The sequence below is a fragment of the Oryzias melastigma genome, linkage group LG19 (genome assembly GCF_002922805.2).
Source record: "Oryzias melastigma strain HK-1 linkage group LG19, ASM292280v2, whole genome shotgun sequence".
Taxonomy (NCBI): domain Eukaryota; kingdom Metazoa; phylum Chordata; class Actinopteri; order Beloniformes; family Adrianichthyidae; genus Oryzias; species Oryzias melastigma.
This window is the reverse complement of record NC_050530.1, coordinates 4070011-4081416: the sequence shown is the minus strand read 5'-3', so window position 1 is coordinate 4081416 and position 11406 is coordinate 4070011. Positions and strand designations below refer to the sequence as shown.

The 11406-nt window shown below is 34.6% G+C and overlaps 1 protein-coding gene across 1 annotated transcript; it reads right to left on the bottom strand.

Moving 5' to 3' along the window:
• Positions 1–357: 357 nt before the first annotated feature.
• On the bottom strand, positions 358–11103 carry LOC112153951 (dnaJ homolog subfamily C member 7). The gene is made up of 14 exons (XM_024284437.2): positions 10948–11103; positions 8760–8848; positions 7528–7652; positions 7337–7450; positions 7178–7252; positions 6926–7044; positions 6698–6851; positions 4456–4620; positions 4294–4385; positions 4149–4222; positions 3927–4073; positions 3691–3846; positions 1569–1643; positions 358–1473 (listed from the first exon to the last, which is right to left on the bottom strand). Exons 1-14 carry the CDS (start codon positions 11064–11066, stop codon positions 1436–1438), a joined length of 1542 nt encoding a protein of 513 aa, XP_024140205.1. The 5' UTR covers positions 11067–11103; the 3' UTR covers positions 358–1435.
• Between the last annotated feature and the right edge of the window lie 303 nt (positions 11104–11406).

Here is an 11406-nt window from a genome sequence, read left to right as displayed (position 1 = left end):
GATGAAAACTAATCATTTTAATGTAAAAAAATTAAAATTCTTCCATTCCATATATATAGTGTATAATTTACTTGATATACTTACACACATGTATACTTCATAAAGTAAGCTTCAAGTGTATTACATTTGCTAATGTAATGAACAAACAAAGTCAAATTAGCTTTAAAATCCAAGAAAAAGTTAAAATATTTTGTCTAATAGAATAATTTAATCACTGTATGACTCATAATTGTGTTATTTTGTTGAGTATTTGCATGAAGCTTTGAGGTAAATTAGAATTTGAGTAAATCACAAAAAACATTGCTTGATTAATTTCATCATCAAATCCAGGAAGAAAAAAAGAATAAACAAACGTTCTAAAGTAAAAGTTGAGCCTTTATTGTTTAGAAAAAGCATGTCTTGTGAACAAGTTTTGTTCTATTTCACACAGATTAGTGACAGTCAGATTTAGAATGGGAACATCCTACTAACGATCAGTGCCTCTTTTTAAATAGTTTAGCATAAAAAAGGTTGGCACCGAACACAGCAGGAGGGCGACAGCATAGTGAGGGGACTTCATTTACCAGCTCAGATTTTTATTTTTTATTTTGGAGACATAGAAAAGGGTTCCTAACTTAACACATGCTGCCTTTTCCTAAACGAGATGAACTTCTAGGACTTTAACGGGTTCTGGTAAGGCACCACTTTTATTTTGACGGGCATTAGTGCCGATGTAGAGGATGGTTTGCTTCAACGGATTTTATTTTTTATAATTTTAGAGATATTTTGGCCCTTTTCTAAATTAATAATGTGCAAGTGAGACTGACAGAAAACATGTAATACCATTACACATGAGCTTTGAAAAGAGGGGGAAAACAGATCACTGCTTAATACAGGCAAGAGTATACAGTACAATAAATATAATTAAAGATAGGAAAAGGTGAGGGACACATAATGTACATTCGAGTCAAATATACAAAGTGGCATGGACTAGGAACTCCCCCTGCAGAGTAAAATAATGGCAAAAAGGAAATAAAAATTCAAAATCTGTCCTGAACGTTTCAGAGATTTCAGTTATTAATAATCTCTAAAGCCATGCTTTCTTATGAGAAACTTTATGTCAAAATAATCAGCTAACATGCCGTCATATCTATTATCACTGACCAGTTTCATAAAGGCCGTCAGTCCTATAAGGTTATATCTATAGAAAGTCAGTTTGGCAGTCGTGTCATGCCATCTTCAGCAGATAAAAAAAAAAAAAAAAAAGGATTTGTTAAATTATGATCCAGTTTAATCACTTTTCCAGTCTCGGCATCGACGCCAGGAAGTCAATTGAATGTAATTATCAAAAACTCATATAAAAATAAAAGCCAAGTTTTCCACACACTGAAGTGGCGAGTGACCGGGTCCGACTTGTTCACAGCAGGTCTGCTTTTTCGCCGCACGCTCTTTTCTATTAGCCGAACTGGAAAAAGAAGTTTCCGGGTTGAGAATCTGTAGGAGAAAAATAAACTTTTATTAGAAGGGATTTTCTTTCTTTAAATATTTATTTAATGTTTAAGTGTAAAAGAAAGTGTTTTTAAGCGTACCTGGACTGGAATCAAAGCTAAATCCTCCACCGCGGCCACCAAAGAAAGCCCTGAAAATGTTGTTTGCATCAAAATCTAGAAAAAAAGAGGAAATAAATGAGTTGATGGAAGGAAACAATATCAAATGAACATTCATTTTAAGTCTCTCGTCTTTAAGTACTACTATAAATGACTAGATTTAAAGCATATAGTATTTACAGATATCATCTTAATTAAAAAAATGGATTTCACACGCAATACATTTTTTCCTTTTTAAAATAAAAGATGTCTTTAGCAGAATGGAGGTTTGTAGACGTTTGGCGCCCTCTACTGGCAAACCCAGCTCATGACATGTTTGTAGAAATAATCCCTGAGGATTCTAACAGATGCTGCGAAGAACATTTGGCTCATTATAACAAAAGCTGACTTTATGATACACTAAAGTCCGAGAGGGCTGAAAGATAAATGTGAAAGAATTAAAAAAAAAAGATGACAGTGAGCAGAAACCTTATGAAGTTTTTCAGTCATAATTTTAAGTTAAATCTTACAATGAAACAGACTTTGATGCAGTTGCTACACCCTGAGCAGAAGCTGACCCCGACCATTACTATTTAGCTGTTCTTATGAGGTTTATTTACTTTTTTTTTTGCTTATGCAACCAGTTTTAACTAAAAAAAACAAAAATAAATCTCATAACATCAAAAGTTAATGATGATTCAAAAGTGTTTCTTTAATTGTCCTAAAATCCACAGAACATCTGAGTCTATAAAACATTTCAAAAGAGCAAAAATTAGACCTTTTCTGAATAAACTGTGACCTGTCTGTATATTATAATATCATCTACCTTTTTTCCTACAGCAAGACTGAAGAAACTTTAGCACAGAAAATGTTCCTTTGTGTTGAAAAATAAAACCTAAAGAATGAGGATTTATGTAACGACAAAATAGGATCACTTAGTTTTGCCTTAAAGATAATCAGAGTTTGGATTGCGTATTAAATGTAAAAAAAAATAGATATATAGCATTACTAGCAAAAATGCAAGTGTGAATGCTGTAAGCTCACTGCTGCTAAAGATGCTAATTTATTAGTTAATAGATAAAAACGCTGAAACTGAAAACCTGCTGAAAAATCAGTTACATGCCAATTTAGCCAAAAAACTAGAAAACTGTATAATTTAGCATAGTGCTAACATATTAGCTAAACTTTAAATTTACCTGAAGAACTTGAAAAAAATAAATTGTCAAAATAGGTAGCATAATGCTAACATATTAGCACAACTCCAAATTAGGCTAAAACACTGAAAAATTGTCTAAATTAGTTAGCATAGAACAGCTAGGATAATGCTAACATATAAGCACAACTCCAAATTAGCTTAAAAACTAGGAAAATCTCTAAATGAGCCAAAACTGCTAGCATAATGCTAACAGATAGCACAACTAAAAATTAGCCTAAAAAGTGGGAAAATGTCTAAATTAGCTAGCATACAACAGCTAGCATAATGCCAGCATAATGCTAAAATATTAGCTAAACTTCAAATTAGCCTAAAAACTGTGAAAATGTCTACATTAGCAAAAAACAACTAGGATAATGCTAACATATTAGCACAACTCAAAATTAGCCTAAAAACTGGGAAAATGTCTAAAATAGCTAGCATACAACAGCTAGCATAATGCTAGCATAATGCTAAAATATTAGCTAAACTTCAAATTAGCCTAAAAACTGGGAAAATGTCTACATTAGCAAAAAACAACTAGCATAATGCTAACATATTAGCACAACTCAAAATTAGCCTAAAAACTGGGAAAATGTCTAAATGAGCTAGCATACAACAGCTAGCATAATGCTAAAAAAAACTAGGAAAATGTTTAAATTAGCCAGCAGCTAGCATAATGCTAAAATATTAGCTAAACTTCAATAAGCCTTAAAAAAACGGGGAAAATGTCTAAATTAGTTTAATACAGCTAGCATAATGCTAACATATTAGCACAACTCCAAATTATCCTAAAAAAAAAACTGAAAAAAATGTGTAAAGCATGTAAAACAAAAGCCAAAATGACTCATTATTTTGCTCAATATTTCAAAAATAGTGTGTGAATACTAAGCATTCACGTAATAATAGATGTGAAATCAAGAGAACATTCACCTCCACCGTCAAAGCAGCCGTCGTCTTCTAGGTCGTGTCCGCTGTCGTAACGCATCTTCTTCTTGGGGTCGGAGAGGATGGTGAAGGCCTCGCCCACCTCCTTAAACTTCTTCTCCTCTTCCTTCTGCACCTCCGGGGTGGCAGAACTGTGGCGGTCTGAGAAGGCGAAGAAAAGAGACGTTTACTCTAGAATCAGAAATGAGTATATTTTTATAAAAAGGCGTCCCCATCAATACCTGGATGATGCATCAGAGCTCGCTTGCGATAAGCTTTCTTGATTTCATCCTCGGTGGCGTTCTTGCCGACTCCCAACACCTTATAATAATCTTTTCTTTTACTCTTCTTCAGCTCCATCTGTGCATTTTTTAGCAGCTGTTTGTGCTCTGGAGGAGGAAGATGAAGGCGAATGTAACTCGTGTACGATTGGTAAAAATAAAGAAAGTAGGGCAGCAGCACACCTGAGGTTTTCTCCGTCTGGTAGACCTTTTCATAATCCCGAACAGCCTCTTCGTACAGCTCCGTGTCCATGTAACTAGCGGGTCAAAGACGAGTGAAAACCCGCACAGAACAGGAAGGAAGCTCTGACACCGCCTCAAGACTTACCACTGAGCTCTTCTTAGGTAGGCTTTGATGTAGGTGTCGTCTAGTTTGATGGCGTTGGTGCAATCTTCAATGGCTTGATCGAATTTCTTCAGCTGTTAAAGAGTTGATGAAAAATGAGCGGAATGTAAAATAAATCAGACGTCGGGAGTCGGTGGGTGTCACCTTTGCCCCCGCCGTGGCTCTGTTACAGTAGAGTTTGGCGTTGGTTTTGATGTTGTTGGGGTCGATGGCCAGAGCCTCGGTGTACAGCTGGTAGGCGGCGTCGTAGCTGCAGTTCTTGAATACGTGGTTGCCTTCCTCTTTCTTGGCCTTTAGAGCTTTGGCGTTCTGGATTTAAAGGATAAATTGTTTTGATTAAAGCTTATTCAAACTGGATCTCTGCAGCTGTTTGTAATAATCAGTTTTTAGGGCTAAGCTGATACAACTGATCAATCAATATAAGTTAAATAGATCAATAATATAGATCGATATCCGCTAGCTTGATGCTAACATATAATGGGATTTCCCATAGGATGGCTAATGCTAAAACTTGATTGTAAACCTACATTACTGACTAATTTAAAATCTTTATGAACTCACAGGCAGGAATTTTCCAAACTCTTAGAAGGAAATATTTTTTAAAATACCTATTTGTGGCATAAAACTGTTTTTTCCTCATACTTTCTTCCTCTTCTGGAATAAGGTGTAATGCTGTAGAGCGATCGCCACCTAGTGGCCAAACTAAAACGTCCTCCAGGAGAAGCAGAACAATTGTCGGAGATTCTCAGTTTGAGAATCCATGTAACAGTGTATAGTATTAACATTCTCATTATTATTTCACTAATAATAGATTTAACAATAGGTGAACTCCATCAGATAAATATGAATATCTTCAAAACATATTTAGATTATTAATGTAGTTCTAAACAAATGTGTCCAAATGTGTAAACCATATAAACTCAAAATGAAACTGAATTGAATAGATGGAAAAAAAAAAAAATCCAAATCAAATCGATTATGGAAATTGTAGTGATTTTAGTCAGGTTTTACACAAGAAACAAAAATATTTATATAGATGGAACAAAACAGTTCACTATCGAATTGTCTCAGTTAAAAAGAAAAGAGAAAAATTCTCAAAATTGCTGTTCTATGTCTCCCCGTTTCTGCCTTTTCTCTCCTTTTTTATTGCGATGTTAGTATTAAGGACATCATGAGGGTAAAATAATTACACAAATATACAAGAATAAAGTCATAAAATTATTACCAAAAAGTCAGCACTACACAGGAACTAAATAACAAATTTATCATTTTTAGAGTTTTAATTTTACATGGAAAACATTTCAAAATAAAGTTGTAATCTATTGAAAATAAAGTTGTAAATTTACTAAAAGAAGAAAGATTCATTCCATTCCTCTGCATTGTCTTTTTGATACATTTTAAAACCAAATTGTAACATTTTATTTTATTTTATTTTACAAAATTTCTTGTAAAATTAAAACTTTTTTCTCAAAATTGTACATTTTTCTAATTAAATTTTTTTTCTTGTGACTTTATTTTGAACAATTTTCTTTTATATAATTTTACCACTTTATTCTCATATTTTTTTCTTTTTTTTTTCCCCCATAATTGACCAACTTTATCCTCCTAACATTTTGACCGTTTTCTCATAATTTCGTTGTTCTTTTTCTGTTTTTTCATCATACACTTTAGGAAGCGCAGCAACAAATTTCTTTCTTTCTTTTTTTCACATCACAAAACGTCATCTTACAGTTTTTTTTTTGTTTTCAACTCTTGGAAAAGTCTCTCTGAGCTTGTTAGCTTGATGCTAACGGAATATTCCACAGCTGCAGAGAGGCTGGGGGAGGACGAAAGTAGCTTCATCCTATTTCAGTGATTTGATTTTTTATTACACTCCAATAGTCGTCTACAAAAAAAAAGTCATCTACAAGTGGATGCATCAAGATTGGAGCGAAGCAGTGGATTTTCTATGTCACAAATCATCTTTTTTCCAAGCTGTATTTTTTATTTTGCTCCTAATTCGCAACAATTTTAATAAAGAAATAATCAGAGATGCAATTTTAAGCTTAATTTTCTTTAAAGATGTTCTCTATAATCAGAAAATTGCTATAAAAACAAGTAAAAACAGAATTTTCATCCGAGTGGGTTTCTAAATTGTAGAATTTCTAACAATGCTGTGATTATTAAGAACTAAAAGTTGTTTTTTTCCTTAAAATAAAGTAATTTTAGTTAGATTTAAAGAGCTGATTCAGTATTTTTCTTTTTTTCTAATGACCAAAACAACAAAATTAAGTGTACTGCTCATTAAAGATGACCTTTTTAACACTTGAAGAGTAATTTCTGCAGTATTTTTTAACATTTCTGCCACATAAGACATTCAAAAAGAACAGTTCTGGTCCGTTTTTACCCTGCAGGCCAAGCGAGCTTTCTCGTGATCCGGCGCCATTCGCAGAGCCTGAACGAAGAACTGCACCGCTTTGTCGATGCAGTCCTCGTAGTAGAGACAAAGGCCTCGGACGTACAGCGCGTCGGCGTTGGTGGCGTCCATCCTCAGGATGTCACTGCAAGAGGAAAAACAGTCGGAACTTGACCTAAAAGCTCTGGAACATCTGTGGTTTGACAGAACGGCTCCCACCTGGCCACAGACTGAGCCTCTGGATAGCGGCCCAACAAAGCAAGACACTCTGCTTTCAGGATTTTAAAGCGTTGGCAGGTCGGTGCCAAAGCGATGGCCCGGTCCATACAGTACACCACCTGGATCAGATGACATCCATTAGACTCAATATTTTATTATATTTAGCCAATGATTCTAGAAATCTCTAAGAGAATCACAGTACGTTTGTAGATGGAAAATGAACAAAAATATTTGATTTGAACAGGAAAGCACCTTTCTGAAGTCTCGCTTTTCAAAGCTGAAGTCTGCCATCCGCTCATACTCCAGCAGAGTCGTCGCATTCTTTTTCTGGAACAAATCGAACCAACGATAAGTTTCAAAATGGAAACGATCGGGTCAGTGGAACCAATAATGTTCAAAAAGTTCTTCCACCTCCTGCTGAGCCTCTTTGTTGCTGGGCTCCAGCTCCAGAACCCTCTGGAAGCAGCGCGCCGCCGCCATGGCGTTTCCCAGAGACAAGTGGCACTTTCCTTCACGCAGATGACCCTGCAGCGCAGACCGAACGATCGGCTTTAAAAATATATATATATCCGCACGCCTCTTTCTGTTAGGAAAAAACTGACCTTCATGAAACCGTCATCCAGACGCACAGCCTGCTGGGAATCTTCAAGAGCTTCCCGGAAACGACAAAGCATCATGAGGGTGGCCGCTCTGTTGCCGTAGTAACTGGCATTTTTGGGACTTGCATCTAAAAAAATATATATTTATTACAAAACATTGTAATAAAATATTAAGCTATCAATAATAAATACACTCTACGCTAGCAGATACAATTATTTCTTTTTGGGTTTAATTTCAGAGGCTGAAAGAAAAGAATCTTTATTTTAGTCTTTAGTTTCAATTTCAAAATAAAAGCTTAAACTAATCAAAACAAACAAAAAAATTAACCCTTTAGATTTTATCCTAAAGATTTATTAATATTAGAGTATTACTTATGGTATGATTGTGTTCGTATGTAAAAAAAAAAAAAAAAATCAACTTATGATCATAATTCCAAAGGGTGGGCTTGGTTTTAGTTATTTAATTATTTACTTTTTTTTGTTTTTAACAATAAACCACTTCGAGCTGTCCAAGTATAAGAGGCGCTTTTTAAAAATAAATAAATACATTTCTATTTGAAATGTCTACATGTGTTACATTAATAAATATAATACAACATAAATTAACAAAAATATCAGCATATTTTGATACAGGATTAAACTAGTAACAGTTTTAGTTGCACACTTATCCGTTTTCATTAATCGAACTTCTAAATCATAAAATATCTACAGATAAATAAAAAAAATTAAAGCTACAGAGTTGCATGAAACTTAACATATTTGTAATTTGCTTTACAAGTTTATCATTTTGTAGAAAAACATTTCCTACTATCACTTTTTTGTGTTTTTCTTATCTCTTTTTGCCAGTTTGAGTCTTTTCTTGTTCTATTTTTAACCTTCTAGTAGCACATTTTCTACTCCATGTATGCTAGCAATAGAACTAATAGATTTGATTTGGTAAAACATTAGAAATCTTCTTATCAAAGATAATCTTTTAGATTTTATGATACAAAATTTGTTAAGCAAATGTCCACAAACATGTTTAAATATCTTGTCAGAGAATGTATTTGCATAAACATCATTAGTTAGAGTCACATGCAAATAAAATGCATCAATGCTCAATAAAACAGTGGAGATGCTGTACAGATGAGGTGAAACATCAGAGGACGGGACAGCAAGAGGAAAGCTTGGATAGTGTAGATGAGCGAGCATGATCATGTGAAAACTTAATCCCGTGTGCTTAGCCGTAATCTTACCAATGGCCTTCGTGTAATAGTTGAAAGCTGCAGAGTAATCTTTCTTGCTGTAGTATGCGTTTCCTTGCTCTTTGAAAATTTCCGCCTGACTGGAGAGAGAAAAACCAAAACCGAACACAGAATGAGCCAGAAAATAAAGTCAAAACAAGCCGACAGGAGAAGCTGGATGACAGCGGTTTAAAAATGATCATTACAGCTATAAAGACCCACTCCATTCAGCTTTGGGTCCATTTTAAAAGTGTCCCCAGTGGTCTTTTAATTATGGTTATGACATTTTTTGGCCAACATTTCAAATAAAATTTGTCTGTTTTATTTGAAAATTCGAAATTCGACAAAGTGGGAGTTGTGAATGGGATCCCTGGCACCAAGCAAGCCCACTCGCCCTTCCCATCACCCACTAATAGCTCTTTTACCTTACAATTTGAATAAAGAAATACACAGAAATCCAAAATTTAAGCTTAAATTTCTCAATATATGTCCTTCATGATCCTAAAAATGCCACAAGAACATCTTAAAACCCAATTTTAAGTGCAGTTACTGCAGAAATATATCAATTACAACTGTTTAAACAAACACAAATGACAACATTTGTTATTTTTGAATAACCTGATAAGCTAAAAAAAACACAGGAATACAATTGTGACGACAACTGTGACAAACATTCAGTCCAGCTCTTCAAAAGTTCACCTGCTGCCGTCCTGTTAGATATCCCGACTTCATTAACCTAAATAATTTATTTAAAGAGCTAACCCAAAGTGAGGTTGTCACTTTTCTTTTTTTTTACACGATTAAAACTGGACCGAGAAAAGGCGAGCCCGGCTTCCAAATGTAGGCGTGTACGGCTTAAGACGAAGAAGGAAACAAACAAAACCTTTTGAGAAACGGTGAGGTCACCAGTTTGTTGCTAAATTCTTATCCAGAGCTAAAGAAGCTAAAATCTTAGTTTTATTTTATAGGAGGAAATGTTACAAATGATGAAACTCTTGAAAGCGTCTTAATGAGAACAGCTCAAACACGAACATGAGAGAGCGACACCCTCAGGAAAAACATCTGTTAAGTTTTGTGCTGCTTTGACCTACATATACTAAACAACCAACTAGAGAAAGGAGAAAGTTAAACTGCCCCAAACAAAAAAACAACAGGATTTTCAACAAATTAGGAGGTCAAATCAATCAATTCATTTGTCTGGGAAGCTCCGATACCCTCCTAAGAGTCCACATATCAATGTATGCTTAGCTGATCCACTCCAAATCTCCTCTTCTAATCTAAAAGGAAATTTGGGACACCCCTACTTTTTCTTAACGTGGAGGTAAAATGTGGATTTACAGAACATGAAGCACAAGAGATGTTAGCGTGGTGTTACTGATGATCACATTTGCCTCAGAAACATTAATTTAAGCACATGTCAAGGAATATTTGTGACAAATCTATTATTTAGCTTTACTTAAATATTATTTACAAATAGGATCTGGCCACACAAGCTTTAATATACAATAAATCATACTAAAATTAAGCATTTTTAGATTAATGTGTAAGTTAAACTAAAAGTTAACGTATTATTTGTTGTTTCCGAAGATTTTCAAACTGTCATAAAAAATATATCAATAATTTTTGCAAAACATATTGGAATCGGTGAAGGTATGAACCGATTTTATCGAATCTCGACGATTTTTCTTTTTTAAGACTTTGAATGAGTCGAAACGAAAGTGTGACTCAACAATTTTAAAGTACGGTGAGAACAATCGGTTCCAAGTTATCCCCAAAGGTAAATTATCAACTGATAGCTAAAGTTAGTCTGATCAGGAAGAAAAACAAAAATGTTCCAAAGCGTTAGCTTGTGTGCGACAAAGCAAAAAATGCTAATATAGAAATCGTAATTTTCCTTCTGCCGCGAGCTATTTGTCAAAACACGCATTTAGAAACTCAAAATTTTCGTTAAAAGTTTCATCAATTGAATAAACGTCGATTTATTACGACTATTTTTTATTTAAATGGATAAAAACTTAAGATAAAGATGTCCATCCTCACACACCGGAGGCTGTAAGCTAGCAAACATAGCTTCCCTCCGGTGTGACCGCTTTGATGCTTCCGTGACAAAACAAACCCGCAGCTCGGCTCGGTTCGGTCCGTCTTTCTCCCAGAATGTACATTAAGAGGTACTGAACACAGACGGCAAAAAGAACCCTACCGTTCCAGGTCATCTTGGCTGCGGATTTGGGAATCCGTCTCTACCGGCATGTCGATGTCAACAGCTGCCATCTTCTCTGGAAGCAGCCAACGACCCAGACGGCGACGACACGACGTCATTTCCGGAATAGTTTTGGGTCAAGGGAAAGTAGGCAACTAGTACAAGTATTGTTATATAATGGCCGTTTGTAGGTCGTTTGTCTTGGCGAATCAGCTTTCGAAAGTATAATTTATTTCAGAGAAAACTATTAAATGCTTTGTAACTCTAGAGAATCAAATTTTATTTTATTTTTGTCTTATTTCGTTATTATGTCTTAAAATGCAATAAAAAACTAATATTTAAAGGAAAATATCACTTTCGTGACCTCTAAAAAATATATAACTTTAAAAGAAGGGTCTTAAAAATTAACCTTTGGAGTCTTACTTTTTTTTGTTTCAAATGGAACATCCCAAATCTCTG

Coding starts and splice junctions, on each gene's coding strand:
- LOC112153951 (XM_024284437.2), bottom strand. CDS start 11,066: ATGACGTCGTGTCGTCGCCGTCTGGGTCGTTGGCTGCTTCCAGAGAAG. Junction 4,074..4,148: donor CCAGACGGAGAAAACCTCAG/GTGTGCTGCTGC, acceptor TTCCTCCTCCAG/AGCACAAACAGCTGCTAAAA. Junction 1,644..3,690: donor CGGCTGCTTTGACGGTGGAG/GTGAATGTTCTC, acceptor CTTTTTTTCTAG/ATTTTGATGCAAACAACATT.